The following is a 16,938-nucleotide window of genomic DNA, read 5'->3' as shown; positions in this document are numbered from 1 at the left end:
CTAGGAAGGAAACCTTAATTTCTAGGGTATTTCACCCTATTTAAAGGCCTTAAGTTCCTTTGGATGGCCTCTTTATCAGTCTCCATTGTTATCAAAACCCTAAAATGAGTTGTAGTCTCCATTGTCAAGCATTTGTGACTTGGAAGAAAGTTTGGTGTCCATTTTGTGCATTGTGAAAGAGCTAGAAGATCTTGAAGTTTCTGAGCTTGGAGAAGAGGTCTTGGATCCAGAATCTTTATCTATTTTGCAAGGAGTTTGAAGTATCAAGTTCTTATCTTGATGGCTAGATGTTTAGATCTATCTTTTGGGTTATTTGTTATGTTGAGTCATGGGTTGGATGGATGTTGGGTTTAGGACGTCCCAAAGCCTTATTCTTTCAGATCTGGAGTTTACATGAACTCTTTTGGCATAAAGGTGCCAACTTTATGGATTTAAGGGCTTCATGCATTCTTTAAGTCCCTTATTAAGCCCTTCTTGAACATTTGAGCCTCTCTTAGTCATGATTTATGGGCTTAGGATAAGACCCATATGGCGTTGGGCTCAATTTGGAAAATTAGGCAATTAGTGGGTCTTTGTGGATCTTTTGGTTTTAGGCCACAGTTTTGATGCATGTTGGGTCAAGGGTAAAATAGTCATTTTACCCCAAGTATGGATAATGAGCCTTAGAATGGAACCTAATTGCTAATTGGGTGTTATTTTGATTTCATAGCTCAGGGGTGTTGTCAGGGAAGAAGCTAGGGATTTCTTTCTGTGAGCTTCTACATTCGAGGTGAGTCTCCTCACTGTTCTATGGGTCGAAGGCACCAATGTCGGACCATTTGGTTTATGTATTATAGGAAGACCCAGGGGTAACCCTTGGCAGTTTGTATGAAATACCAGGAGGCGGCTCCTAGAAAATTATATGCAAGACCAAAGTCTGAACTTTGGCAGTTAATTAGTTAAGTAGTGTAGATTGTATTCTAGTTGTCTTTGTGATGCTTGCATGGAAGACCAGGAGGTGGCTCCTGGAACTCGTCTGTAAGACCCATGGTTTTTATGACATCCCCATTTTTACGGCCCGAAAAGACCGGTTTCGTTTATGCTTTTATAATAAAATCAGAGTAATTTTCCAAAGAAATACATTGCAGAATTTGTTCCCAGAAAAACATGATAAATATATTATCAAATCATTTCCGAAGAAATGTATTTTATTCATTTAAACCATTGGGATTTCATCGTCAATACAGAAACATAAGCATAAACAGAACTTACATTCATTTACACTAGTGATCTACATCTCTTTTAATCTCTCAGTGTAAAGTAGCTTTGTATCGATACCTGTGATACAAAGAAACTGAGTGGGTCAGGCTTGGGAGCCTGGTGAGCATATAGGGTTTTCAACCCACAATAAATAAATTTATTATGCTTAAACATCAAACAATCAACCTAATTACCCAACCCCATTATCTTATTTACTTCTTAAGGATTTACCCTAAGAATCATCTATGACTCATTCCTAAGGATTCATTCTAAGGAATAGGCATGAAGTCACATCGTCGCCAAGGTTTATACAACAGGCACTAAGTCCATAGCTGCCAAGGTAACCAAAGGAGTAAGCACGAAGTCACATCGTCGTCAGGTTTTATACAACAAGCACTAAGTCCATAGCTGCCAGGGTTTATACAACATGTGCTAAGTCCATAACTCTCATTTATTGACAGTATTATTCACGGGAATCCACCTGCAATACATGTCAATGGGTTTTTAGAGTACAACTGATGAACATATAGTTCACACACTTATAGGTTGTGAGCCTGCTAGTGTTCCACAGATCGTCTAGAATAGTTCATGTTTGTCATTCATACTCTGTTGAATGATGGGGGGCCAACGTTTTGGTAAGTGCTTCTCTCATATATTACCACTCACCCTCATCTCATGATCTATATCACCGATCATCTTATTTATCCAACTCATCTTTCATCACATACCAACTATTTCATCTACCCATGTTTTACCCAACATTTTGTAGATATAAAATACATATACAATTTAAATTATTTAAAAACCTGTATAAATCATTCATTCAACATCCATCTCAAATAAACAAGCAATATATATTCACATAACACGTATTTTATATAAAATACTTCACATCTATGTGTAAGATGAAAGTGACTATACAATCACTTTGATAAGACGATGATTGGACAACACCTCATCTCTTAGAACATTCGTTTCCGATAAAAACCGGGATGTTTTCCCAAAAACCGAGAGCTTTATTGAAAATCGGGCCCTGCGAGGGTTGAGCTTCAAACCGAAAAAATAAATTTCTCGGGCTTCTCGGGCACTTCGGAACGTATTTCGGGTGTTGGAAATGATATCGGGTCTTCGGGGAAAGTCGAATTAGTAAAAATATTGAATTTAGGGTGAAAAGTGGCAAATTCCAAAAGTTACCCGAGAAATCTCGCACCCCCTTTATATAGGTGCGAGGTTCCGAGCTCTGGCTGAAGGAAGGGACACGCGGCAGCAGCAGCGAGGCTCGGATGCGAGGGGAGTTATCGACACGCATCGGAAGCTCAGACTGGGCATGCGTCAGATGCGAGGGCGAGGCACGTGGCTCGCTTCGGACCTGCCACTGGTGCGAGGCACGTCGACTTCTTACTGGGCCGCATCTTCGATCAAATCAGCAGCGAGCACGTGGCGGACAAGAGGCGGCCTCGCATGTGAGGTGACGTGGCTGAACCTGTAACACCCAAAGTTTTGAAGGTCAAGAAAGGAAAGGAAACCATAACTTTAAGGAGGGACTCGACGAGTCATGGTCTGTACGAGGAGTAAGTAGCCGACTTGGCGAGTCGGCCAAAGAGACTCGGCGAGTCTGGTCTGTACGAGGAAAACCCTAAATTCGGGGCTTGGAGCCTATTTAATCGTCTCATTCTCTCCCCTAGGGTTCCTTTACTGTCTCTCACACCCAGAACACCGCACCCTAAGCCTCCATTGTGCTCATTCAAGCTTTTAGCCATTTTGAGTGATTTAAAGGAAGAAGAAGAAGTGGGAATCATTGAAGCATCAAGGAGTGGCCTTGGATCCGAAGATTGGGGAACCCTTCTGAGATATTGAAGGTATTAAGTTGTTTCTCTCCTTTAGATCTTCTTTGGTTATGAGTTTTGGGGCTTTTAAGCCATGTTTAAGATCAATCTCGAGCTTGAAGCCCATATCTGAGGTTGCTACCTCAGATCCATGCTTGTTTTGGTTTAGAATCCCATAAAGCATCAGCCCCTGAGTCGATTATGGAGCTTTCTTGCCTTAAACCCTATTTTATGGTGTATTTTGCCTAGATCTCCTTCTCTACACGTAAAGTTTGCAACTTTACGTGAGGAATAGGCTTGGGAAGGGCAGATCTACAGTTTGGAGTCCATGCATGACTCAAAAGTCCTCTGCATGTATGTAGATTGGAATGGACTCGGCGAGTCCTTCGAGTGGACTCGGCGACTAGCTTGAAGATGAGGAGGAACTCGACGAGTAGGATGAACAACTCGTCGAGTCGGATGAAGTTGGGCATGAACTCGGCGAGTTGGAAGAACAACTCGGCGAGTTGGATGAAGATTGCCTTGTACTCGGCGAGTCTGTTCTCGGACTCAGCGAATCAGTTCATGAAACCCCAAACCCTTCGAGTTAAGACTCGAGTCAGCGAGTCGAGCAAGGACTCAGTGAGTTGGACAGGACAGGATTCGGGAATCAGTAGACTCGGCGAGTCAGGGGCTGACTCGGCGAGTCAAGTCGCGATTGGAAGGACTTTGAGCATAAGAACTCGGCGAGTCAGTAAGTGGACTCGGCGAGTAGGGTTGACCTGGAAGGTTGATTTTAACTAGGACTTTGACTTAGACCATAGTTGACTTGGTTGACTGTCGGGGGTCAGTTAGACTAAGTGTTGCATTGATATTGGCAGCTCGGGAGCTAGTAGAGCAGGAGTTCAGAGAGTTGCCGGTTGGCAGCTAGTGGGATCATCAGCAAGTTTAGCCAGTGCAGGTGAGTTTCCCTTTTGTATGAATGGGTTTACGGCCACAATGTCGGCCCATGTAGTTATGAGTAGAAGACCCGGAGGTTAGCCCTAGGCACAATATGCTAGTATGATATTCAGGACGAGGTCCAGTGATAGCGGGCGGGTGCCCAAGGAATGGTTTATGTGATAGTTTATACTTGTTGTCTGTGTGATACTTGTATGTGCCTGGTAGGGAGGTGAGTGCGGGCGAGGTCCCGCATCTCACCAATAGCAGAGTGTGGATGGTGTTCCACATCTCATTGGCAGCAGATCAGAGGCGAGGCCCAAGTTAGGGAAAGAGTGAGTGTGGGTTGGGCCCGTATCTCACTATCAGTGGGAGCATGGACGGGGTTTCATGACTCATCAGTAGAGATCGGTTATTAGGACCGAAGGGTAGTCAGACACCCCAGATACGTCTGACAGTATGTGATATTATGTTTACATGCTAGCATGATCTGTTATATGAGTTAGAGGCGGTAGGGGGAGATAGTCCCCCAGACTACCGGTCGATAGGGCCGAAGGGGCGGTCGTGCCCAACCATGCTAGATAGATTATGTGATATATGTGTTATGTGGTAGTAGTAGGGGGTGAAATATTCCCCAGTACCCGGTCGAGAGGACCGAAGGGGAGACCAGCACCCAGATATATGCTAGTCAGTATCCGGTCGAGAGGACCGAAGGGGAGGCCAACACCCAGATATGCTAGCCAGTATCCAGTCGAGAGGACCGAAGGGGAGGCCAGCACCCATATATGCTAGCCAGTATCCGGTCGAGAGGACCGAAGGGGAGACCAGCACCCAGATATGCTAGTCAGTATCCGGTCGAGAGGACCGAAGGGGAGACCAGCACCCAGATATGCTAGTCAGTATCCGGTCGAGAGGACCGAAGGGGAGACCAGCACCCAGATATGCTAGTCAGTATCCGGTCGAGAGGACCGAAGGGGTAGGTCGGGCACCCAGATATGCCTGACAATATGTGTATGTTATGTGATTGTATGGTATGATGGGGGAACTCACTAAGCTTCGTGCTTACGGTTTTCAGTTTTGGTTTCAGGTACTTCTGGTAGCGGATGATGGAGCTCGGGATGATCGCATGGCACACACCATAGATTAGTCAGCCTGGGAATGTTTTACTCTGATAATGAACATGTGTTTTGAAAACTATTACTTTGATTATGCTTCGAATCGATGATTTTACTTTAAGTAATATTTTATTAAAAGAAATTTTTAGTCTTGAATTTTGGGACGTTACAGAACCCCAGCCATGCGATTTTTCTCGGATTTTGGGATTTTCTCGATTTTTGTGTCCCAAACTTCTAAAATCCATAACTTTCACATACGGGCTCCGTTTTGACGTTTTTTATATGCACGCGTATGTGAAATTATGCTCTACAACTTTCGTTTAGACTCCGTTGTACTACTATTGACGAGACCTTCGATTCTCATTTAGGTTGTGTCGACTAAAAATCACTCGATCTTTATTTCGAGTTTTTAGCTGTCTACTGTTATTCCGAAACTTAGAAAAATCATAACTTCCTCATACGAAGTTAGATTTGGACGTTCTTTTTATGAAAATTCTAGGATTAACAAATACTATGACTTTAATTTAGATCACCAAGGCTAAAAAGTAATTTATCAAAAACTCACTTTTTACGTCATTCGGCGCCGTGTCGGTTTTGTTCCGGAACTTCGAAAGGTCATAACTTCTTCGTTATAACTCGGATTTTGGTATTCTTTATGTCTTCAGAATCCTTATTTCAACCACTATAACTTTCTTCATAGATATCGGCTTTATCTAAAATTTATTTTCAATGCTTATTTTACCCTTAATTCATTAAATTATAATAATTAAGCATAAAACACATAATAATCAAATAATACATCTTATTATTTTAAAACAAGTTACAAAGGTTGACATAGACTATTACATCATCATTAGTGCCTATCCTAGAAACACGGGCGTTACAGTTTTGGCCCTCGGCCTGGCAAGGAAGACCACAAGGCGGCTCGTAGCATAATGACAAGACTATGGATGACACATAACACCTTTACTGATTGTGGTATATGTTTGATAAGTATGGCTCATCGATACAAATGTTATTTATGGCTTGATTGATATGTGTGGTATGTGGTATTTGGGGAAGTCACTAAGTTTTGTGCTTACAATTTGTGGTTTATGGTTTCAGGTACTTCCGGTTCGATAAGAAAGGGTCCGATTTGATTGCAGCGCATACATCCGTGTTTTCCGGAATGTGTGATCTTTGGGAAGAAACTCTGATAATTGTCTTATTTTGAAATGCTTTTAAATGTTTGGATAAAGTTACAATGATGTTTTGATTATAATAAAAATGAAATTTTTACCCTTGATTTTCGGGATGTTACAAGGATCTGGCCCTAACACTTATACAAGTAAAGACCATGATTTGGCCCATGGCAAGATGTGACTATAAGACTATTATTTTTTCCATATCATCCACTTGGGGTTGGGATGGACCTGTTATTTCATATATTATTGTTATGTATGTTATATGCATGTTGATAAGAGATTTGGCGGGTCGATGCTAGAGCCGATAACTTTGTGTGGATGCATTGTATATATATGATGAAATATGTGGCATAATAGGGAACTCACTAAGATTTATGCTTACAGTTGTGGATAAATTTTTTTGCAGGTTGTTCGTGAGAAGAGCTTGACGAGATTGTACACACGCATCAAAGATATTCATTTCCGTGGTTTTGTAATTTAACTCTGATAATGTTATGGTTTTTAATAAATGGATTTCACTTATTGTTTAAGTAATAAGGTTTTAATAAGTTATTCTATTTTAAGAAAGAAAAATCTCTTTGTAATTTTCGGGACGTTAATGACAACTAGCAAAAACTCATTTAACTAGGAGTATGGAATAATGGTTGACAAATGAGTATCCTTAGACTTATTGTTGGAAAAATGACTCATAATGTTGCCTTCATAATTACCAACTATATCGGTACTTACCAACTGTATACTATCGTCATTTAATTATCGATTATCAAAGTTTGTAAACGTGGCAACACAACACCACTTGTCAATATTTTAATATCGAATATCACCAACCAAAAATGCAATTAATGATATTTGGTCGGTGATCTTATTAAATATCTGGTGTTAAAATTGACAATATAAATAGTGTCATAATTGAATCTATCTAAATCAACAAAAAACAACATCCAATACAAATATTCTTCTTCCCTGATCGTAATATCTAGAGGCATCAATCCACACATCGTAATTGTTGTCACAAACCATCGGTGTCACCGTTACATATCATTTATATACAGTTCTCTCTCTCTCCTATTTGACTTGATTGCACCGTGCATGCTCTATTATTATGATTAACAAACTAGATAGAAGTTAGAATTTGTATATATTAATCGTATTGTTTATCAGAATTTTATGTTATGATATTTTATATGATAAATTAGTTATAAATCTTGATTAAGAAGATCAAGATTTATCGATAATATAATAAATTCTATAACATGTGTCTTTGGTCTTGATAATCTTGGTTTCATCTTATATATATATATATATATATATATATATATATATATATATATATATATATATATATATATATATCCTCTCTAATAAATAAAAGTTTTTTTTACCATTTGTCACTCTTACATTAATTTGGACACATGTCATTTTTTGGTATTTTTGAATAAATTGTTTTTTCCATTTGTCATTTTCTTTTTTTTATCTTTTCTTAATTAACAATCAAATTTACACACCAATTAATATTGTAATCAAAATAACTAATAAGAAAAGTTCATTTGAAATAAATGGACTAACAAATAATATATTGATGATTATTCGAATTTTATGTTCATTAATGTGACTAAAATGAAAAAAATTACATAAATTAAGCAACAATCAAGGAAAAGAGTAAGTGCCCTACTAGGCCCTAGCTAGTATCGCCCTCCCCACATGGTGGCCTACCCGACACCGCTCAGGCGCTCCTCTACACATTACCTTTTCCAAGGGCCACCAAAGAATCTTCTTTGTCCACCACCTCATAAAATATTATAACCGCCTCGAAATATTTTATATTTTTCACAAATATTAATCTTTTTATTAAAATTATTAAAAGACAAATACATAAGTATTTTTATGCTAAATTTTATTAAAAGACAAATACGTAAATCTAGATTTCTAAGATGAAAAGAAAAGCTGATTTTTATTTTGGATCATAGAGATCTAATGTCACAGGTAGAAAAGGGGAAAAAGAAAAATAAGAAATAAAAGAGGGTCGGTATGCAAGTTTCTTGAACCGAATGCGACCAAAGAACCATCTCCCTTCTCTCCTTCAAACACCCTTTTCCTCTCTCTCTACAAATATGGCTGTCTACGTTCTGTTCTTGCATCGTCACTTCTTTCCTCCGCCATCTTCACTTTTCTAACCCTAAGTTACCTTCTCTTTAATTAAGGGATCTCGCGTCTTCAATACTTCGAATACAAGATCACTCAAATTTTGCTCCTTTATTGACCCGCTTTCGTTCGTCAGATTTTGTTAATCCTATTAATATCGCTCTCCTTCAGGTAATCTCATTCAAATCTGCGGTTTCTTCATCTAATTCGAGTTAATTTTTGGTGGGTTCTTGAAAATATCTGTTTTGTATGCATGAGTTCTTTATATTTTTTAATGAAAACAGAGTCGTTGTTTTGTCGGTTGTTTCTGTATTCTCTTCAATTACCCTGTTCAATGCTTGTATTTCTAGTATTTCTTGGTTCATTTCATTTTAGGGTTTCGTAAATCCCTGATTCTGGGTTTTGGGTTTTGATGTTTACATCAATCTTTCCAACATTCAATACACGATTCGCACATTGATCTATTTTAATTAATCGGTAATTGTTTTCATCAGGTTGAATCCTTAGTCTGTTGAAGAACTTGTTTAATGGTGAGTGAAATCTTCGTAACGACGTTTTAACAAAATCCAATGCTGATTTGCTCTAACTTTGTTCTTTTTTGTTTTGTTTTGGAAATTAGGGAGAAGCCCCGGCTTTCCTTGTTGATGACATGCAAAAGAGTTTTTCAGACAGATTTGATCTGAAACTCAAAGGCTTCGAAACAGCCACTGTTATCGGAAGCAAAACAGTATGATATTAAATCAATTCTATTCCATTCCTCTTCTTAAAACCTTCTCCCATTATAAACACGATTTCAATTTCGTATCCAGTATGTCATTAATGGCACTGATGGTCCAACCTCAAGTGGAGTTCGTGTCTTCAACAAGTCTACAGGCGAATGGTGAGTCTTCCTCGTTTTTTTTTTTAATTCTGTTAGCGATGAAGATCTTGTTTTTCGTAAACCTAAAAGATCTTTTTCTTTTGTCACATACAGGGTGATTCCAAATGTTCTAGGGACAAAACCAAAGTCACTAAAAGGACACTCATCTGTCGTTTTGAACGAAGACAGAATCTTGATCATCAAAAACAATTCCAAATCTAACGAATGCGTTTGGTTCCTCGAGGTGGGTGTTTCTTCAAATAATCAAATTCATCAAAAAGTATGTACATTTATTCCACATTTTCACTCGTTACTTGATTTTGATTTACATTTTAAAGGTGGACACACAATTCATTCGTGACCAAAAGATGAAATGTGACGCCGAAGTAGTTGCATGGAGCAAGGGCGTTATCGGTAATTCCGAGCAACCTGTGGTGATTAGTGGCCCATCTGGTGTAGGCAAGGGTACCTTAATTAACAAGCTCATGAAAGATTTTCCAACAATGTTTGGGTTTTCTGTTAGCCACACAACCCGTTTAGCAAGAGAAAAGGAGATAAATGGAGAGCATTATCATTTCACAAAACGAAGTGTTATGGAAGAAGAGATCAAATCCGGGAGATTTCTTGAATTTGCTGCAGTCCATGGCAATCTTTATGGAACTAGCATTGAATCTGTTGATGTTGTTGCTGATGCTGGAAAGGTCAGTACTCTGTAGTATTTCTGCAAACATTTCATCTTTTTCTTGAAAATAGGAATATAATAATTAGTGAATTTTTATATTTGTAGAGATGTATTCTTGATATTGATGTTCAAGGAGCAAGATCTGTGAGGGCGAGTTCTCTTGAAGCTGTTTTTATTTTTGTTCGCCCTCCTTCATTTGAGGAGCTTGAGAATCGTCTTCGAGCAAGGTTTTGAGCTTTAATCTTTATCAACATACTTTATTACTCTTGGTATTAGGGGTAAAAAAGTAAATTGACTAAAAGGTTTCTTGATTTGGTCAACAGAGGAACAGAAACCGAAGAACAAATCCAGAAAAGACTTAGAAATGCTAAGGCTGAGCTTGAACAAGGAAAATCTCCAGGTCTTTTTGATCATATTTTGGTGAATGATGATCTTGAAGCTTGCTATGAACGACTTAAGGTGAAAAGACATTTGAGCCCTTTATGATATTTGTCATTTTGTTGTAGAATCTGACAAAGATAATTTTGTAGGATCTTTTGGGTATTAGTGAAAGCATGAACGTTACCCCCAAAACAGGTAAGTTATTGTGATTTTCAGTCACTTTATGTAAAAAATTTAAATGGTTTTGATGAGGTGTTGTTACATTGTTGAATACAGCAAGTAAGGTGTTTGACCTGCCTGTGGACTTCACGTTGACCAAAGTCAGCGAAAAGATCATCATAAAGAATGCTGAACAGGAGTATGTGTATATATATATATATATATATATATATATATATATATATATATATATATATATATATATATATATATATATATATATATATATATATTTTTCAGACGATATTAAATTATTTTTATGGTAACAAGTTTTAATTTATTGTGACGTTTATTTGATGATTGCAGGATTGTGCTTGATTTATCTTTGATGAAAGGAGGGGCACCTGGTCGGACAAGAGGACTAGAGATGCATGTGAATTATGATTGATTCATTTATGGAAACTGCAACTTTTAAACCGATCTTTTTGGTACCTTAAGTAGACATGAATTACCATTTTAGTTTCATGTTTGAAGGAAAAAAGACAAAAGAAAAGTAACTTGTAGTTAGATTTCCCATTTTCTGGGGTTCCTTTTTTCTTGTTTTAAAGTTCATTTTGAATGAGGGATGGAGTAACTTTTGAGAATTTCAATTTTGGGGGAATGGACAATTACAAATGAGATTAATTTTGGTCATTTATCTCGATATACAATTTTTTTGACTTATGGTATGTTGAAAAATGCTAACTATCATGAATGTGAACAAAACATGTCAAAGTTAGGTTAGTTTGCATGAACATATATATTGTTATTGAAGATTGAACCTGTTTAACAAAAATATACTAATATATTTCATTAAACATCTGAACATTTTTTCAAAGATACCTTTTCCTGGATCTTGTAATTCACGTTTCACGCCACATCTTATGGAAAACGGTCATTTTGGTGATTATAACTTTATATATATATATATATATATATATATATATATATATATATATATATATATATATATATATATATATATATATATATATATATATATATATATATATATAGGTCCACAAAAAGGTGGTTTGTTTCTCATAACAATTTGGTTATGCAAATCAGATCTTATGCTTAAGTGATTATTTTGTAAAGCATGATACTTTGACTTTCTGTTAACCAGTTATTGCTCTTCATCAAAAACAACAATTTTAAACCAAAGAAAATGTCAAGCACTACGGTTTCAATAATATACTTTCATAAGAACAAAATCTTTAAAAAAAGAGGCATCTTAAATCTTAAAAAAAAAAGAAGAAAGGCTCACTTTTGGTCTTCTATTTTCAACGCTCAACTTTTTCATTATTGTTGTGAAAATACAAAATAAACGATATTGTATTCTCATATTTTAGATTTTGCAATCTTTTCTAGATGATTGGATTTATCAGAGATGGGACCCAAAACATTTGGTTTGTTCTAACCAAAGGTCTTTACACCATGATCTTTTTAGCTGTTGGTGTGTTGGATCTTGTGTATTTAGGACGATGACTTGTCATTCTGTGATTGGTCAAATTTTTCAGTGGCAGTTGGTTCATTGCAACTGCCGGTGCCAGAAATTAGAATGGGGCAGCTTTCCACTTGCAAATATGTGGTGGGGAAACAAAGAAGTAAATGCTTTACCCACAACACTTCATAGAAATTGTAACAATGTCTTGTCATTGTCCAAGTGACTGTTTGGTGAGTATACAAGTTCTTGTAAAACTGTAAGTTCTTTGTTGGTGACTGTAATAAAATAGGGATTTATTTTGGAAAATTTAATCTTCATTAACATTGATATAAGTCAATTAACATTGATATAAGTCAGGTACACATAAAGGAAATAATAATACTCCTAACACTTTATCATGTAGATATTTGAGTCATCTTATTTTTTTTTTCATTTAACACATAATTTTAGTATTTGGTAGAAAGTGGTAATACTCATATCATTCCATTTTTTTCTTTTTCTAATTTAATTAACTACTTTATTTAATTACACAAACATTTTTATGCATAAATATTGAACAAATTTTATTTTTTTAAACCACAAAAAATTAATATAGTATAAATTATATTTTTTAAAACACAAACATTTCATATTAAATTAAAAAAATTACAATAAGTTAAAACTTCAAATACCTAGAAACATGAATTAATAATTCAAACCACGAAAAATATGATTTAACACCGACAGACACGATTTAATACCTAGAAACATGATATAATAATTCAAACCACGACAGACATAACTTAACACCGACATGTAGGGATGAGCATGGACCTGGGAACCAGCCGGAACCGGAACCCGATGGAACCGGTCGGGTCAGGACCAACACTATAATTTTGTTAATTTTTGGAACCGGTCGTTGGAACCGGCCTAAAATCGGGAACCGGATCGGATAACCCACTCAAATTTTGAAAGTTACATAACTCACTTAATTTAACTTTTTTTTTGACTTAAATTTTTTCCTACGTGTAGATTTGATTTGCAGTTAAGTTTAGACTATAAAAATGATTGATTTGGTTAAAAATTGAATGAGTTACAAGCCCCGTAAGGAAGAGTGTCAAATCAGAATTTTTTTTTTATGTTTCAGCAATTAAATTTAATCTGACTTTGTTGTTCAAATGTGCATAACTCACTCAATTTAACTTGTTTTTACCTAAATATTTTTCCTACATGTAGATTGGGATTTGTAGTTAAGTTTAGACTATAAAAATGTTTGATTTGGTTAAAAATTGAATAAGTTACAAGCCCCGCAAGGAAGGATGTCAAATAAAAAAAAAAATTATGTTTTAGCAATTAAACGTAATCTAACTTTGTTGTTCAAATATGCATAACTAACTCAATTTAACTTGTTTTGACCTAAATCTTTTTCCAACATGTAGATTAGGATTTTTAGTTAAGTTTAGACTATAAAAAAAGCTTGATTTGGTTAAAAATTGAATGAGTTACAAGCCCTGCAAGGAAAGGTGTCAAATCAGAATTTTTTCATGTTACAACAATTAAACGTAATCTGACTTTGTTGTTTAAATGTGCATAACTCACTGAATTTAAGTTTTTTTTTTACCTGAATCTTTTTCCTACACTTAGTTTAGGTATTGTAGTTAAGTTTAGACTATAAAAACGCTTGATTTGGTTAAAAATTGACTGAGTTACAAGTCCTGCAAGAAAGCGTGTCAAATAAGATCGGTTCCAAAATCGAAAACCCGGCAAAAACCGGACCCGGAACCGGAACCAGTAGAACCGCCGAGCCGATTTGGTTCTTGATTTTGGCCGAAGCTGGTTCCTGGGTCGGGCCAGTTCGGTCCGTTTGCTCATGCCTACTGACATGCACGACTTAGTACATAGCAACATGACTTAATACATAAAAAACCACACTTCATAAACAAACCACTAAAGAAACGGGTCGTCCTTCGACAACTAGTTTTTATGAAGATCTTCCAGATCTACAGAGAGGAGCCCGAGGATCCCGAAGAGCGTTATTCCCGAGCCGAAGCTCTGCCCGCGAGGAGCCCGGTTTTTATGAAGATCTTCCAGATCTACAGAGAGATACTACTTCTGCAAGTCGTGGTGCTGCCCGATCATCTTCTGATCAAGTGAGTGTGTAGTCATTTTTATCCCAACGCAATATTATGAAGTATCTTATATAAAAATACGTGCTATGTGTATATATTTTGTTGTTATATGTGTGAATGTATATTCACTCTCTTTTATCTCATAGATCTGATATATTCTCTATGAAATACGTGTTATGTGTGTATGCCTCATCTGTTATGTGGAATATGTATTGATTAAAGCATGCAATAAAGGTTTTTAAACAATGTATAAAAATATATATTTTTATCTACTAATATGTTGGGTAGAACATGGGTAGATAATTGGTGTGAAATAAACATATGAGAGGCCTCGGTGTTATTGGTGTTATTCTAGTCATTCAGCAGAGTATGGATGACGACCACAGACTATTCTAGACTGTCATGTGGAACACTAGCAGGCTCATTACCTGTAGGTGTTGTGAACGACGTGTTCACCGGTGTACTCTATCCCCCACATGGTTGCCTTTAGGACACGTATTGTTGAAGAAGCCCCTCTGCAGTAATGTTCGTCCCGATGAAAATCCTGAATTAGGTTCCTTATAATAGATGTTATTTTAGGGACGTAAAGTGAGGATAACGGGAATGGGTAATCAGGTTTATTGTGGATTGTTGAAATTAAATATAATTATTGTGGGTTGAAAACCCTATATGCTCACCAGGCTTCCAAGCCTGACTCACTCAGTTTATTTGTATTACAGGAAGTGGCACAAGAGCTTAAGATGGGTGAATCATCAAGTTGTTTTGTTTACAAGTCTGTATATGTATATATTTTGTTGAATGACTTGTAATGCTATCATTTATGCTTTATGATCTGTATCGAAACATGACATCCCGACTTTTGATTATGAAATTAAATCATATTTCTTTATGAAATGTTTTGATAAATATCTATTTTATCATGTTTTGTTTTTGGGAACAAATTCTGCATCTCTTTTAAAATTAAAAGAATTTACTCTGAAAATGTTTAAAAAGCATAAATGAAATCGGTCTTTTCTGGCCGAGATTTTGGGGATGTCACAATACTGTCTAGAATAGTATGTGGTTGTCATCCATACTCTGCTGAATGACGGGGCCATCATTTGGGAAATGCTTCTCACATCGTCCACCTTTCACCCTCACCTCTTGGTCTATAACACCTCTCAAGTCATCATCCAACTCATATTCCATCTATTACATCTACCCATGTTTTACCCCAACATTATCGTAGATATAAAATACATATACAGTTTAAATCATTAAAAACATGTATAAAATCGTTCATCCAGCATAGACAAAAAGTACTCAGATAATATGCACACATAGCACGTAATTTATATTAAATACTTCATATCTATGTGTAAGCTGAAAGTAACTATGCACTCACCTGAAAAGGTGGTGATTCTTCCCTCGAACAACGCTTCCTTGAAAGTAACTATGCACTCACCTTATTCAGTGTATAGATCAAAAATGGTGAGAACAAGAAGCGGAGTTGGAAATGCTGATGAAAACAGGAATCAACCGCCTGTAAATCAACAAGTACCTGTTGTAGTTGCTGCACCTGAGCCGATAACAATGGCTGGTGTACAAATGATGATTCAAACGATGTTGGATCGTCAGATGGAAGAAACAAGACTCCTGCTTAGGCAGAATCTTGAAGAACCGTCAATTCAAGTAGAAGAGCCCGAGGAGAATGGAGGGCAATCTGAAGGAGAAAACTTTAGTGGGATCATTGGTCAAGACAACCCACCAGTGGTTAGACGTAATAACTAGTATGGAGGAAATGATGGGCGTGGGTGCAAGTATAAGGATTTCATGGCGTCCAAACCACCATGTCTATCCGGAAGCCCGACGCCGATGCAAGTTATGGACTGGGTCTCCGAAATGGAGACTATGTTTGAAAGTTGTGAATTCAGCAACAGGCAGAAGACTGCTCTTGCAATCCCTCTGCTAAAATCTGGGGTCTTGAGTTGGTGGAAGCTATTAGCTGACTCTATGCCCAAGGGAGAAGCAAGCAAAATGTCTTGGGAAGACTTCGTGGAACAACTAAAAATGCAATACTGCTCCGAGCAGGACCTTCTGGAAATCAGTAATGAGTTTCAGAATTTGAAGAAGGGGAAATTGAGCGTTACTGAATACGTTGCAAGTTTCACAGTAAAGATGAAGTTTATCCCATATTTGGTGCCTACAGAACTCTCTAAGGTCAACAAGTTTGCCCTTGGACTACCAGCGGACTATGGTCCAATGGTTAAGCAAGCAACCACATTGAAAGCCGCCATCTGGGCTGCTAGAAATGTTGAGACCCAGATCAGGGAAAAAGGTCTGGAAAGGTCAGAGGTTGGTGAGAAAAGGAAAATCAATGGATTTTCAGGGTCCAGCAAGAAAAGTAAATTCTCGAAGTCTAGTTCGAGAGGGGGAGGAGGTGAAGCGAAATGGTGTGAAAAGTGTAAGAAGAAGCATCATGGGAAGTGTGGCGGGGAAACCACATGCTTCAAATGTAGAAAACCAGGGCATTATGCCAACGACTACACCTTCACCAAAAATTTTTGTTATGGTTGTGGTGAGGAAGGGCACATCTCGAGAGATTGTCCGAAGAAGAAGGAGACAACAAAACCCAACATTCCGCCAAAGCCGAAGGCGAGAGCATTCCAGATGACACTGGAAGCTGCTAAAGATGAAACTGATGTCGCTTCAGGTACCTTTCTCGTTAACAAATTGCCTGCCCAAATTTTATTTGATTCTGGAGCCAACTACTCCTTTATTTCGCATGAATTTGGTAGAAAACTAGTTGTGCCTGTCGATAAACTAGATAATGCTTTATTAGTCGAAGTTGCTAGTGGCA

The 16,938-nt window shown here is 37.1% G+C and overlaps 1 protein-coding gene across 1 annotated transcript; it reads left to right on the top strand.

Moving 5' to 3' along the window:
• The first annotated feature begins 8,299 nt into the window (after window positions 1–8,299).
• On the top strand, window positions 8,300–11,198 carry LOC145068575 (guanylate kinase 2-like). Its single transcript, XM_079015556.1, has 11 exons — window positions 8,300–8,595; window positions 8,919–8,954; window positions 9,044–9,151; window positions 9,234–9,304; window positions 9,398–9,527; window positions 9,622–9,984; window positions 10,071–10,192; window positions 10,289–10,424; window positions 10,496–10,541; window positions 10,623–10,704; window positions 10,872–11,198. Exons 2-11 carry the CDS (start codon window positions 8,952–8,954, stop codon window positions 10,951–10,953), a joined length of 1,143 nt encoding a protein of 380 aa, XP_078871682.1. The 5' UTR covers window positions 8,300–8,595; window positions 8,919–8,951; the 3' UTR covers window positions 10,954–11,198.
• Window positions 11,199–16,938: the final 5,740 nt, after the last annotated feature.

The sequence above is a fragment of the Lactuca serriola genome, chromosome 8 (genome assembly GCF_051521515.1).
Source record: "Lactuca serriola cultivar US96UC23 chromosome 8, Lser_US96UC23_V15, whole genome shotgun sequence".
In the NCBI taxonomy this organism is placed as follows: domain Eukaryota; kingdom Viridiplantae; phylum Streptophyta; class Magnoliopsida; order Asterales; family Asteraceae; genus Lactuca; species Lactuca serriola.
The sequence above is the reverse complement of the archived record's forward strand: the minus strand, read 5'-3'. Positions and strand labels throughout refer to the sequence as shown.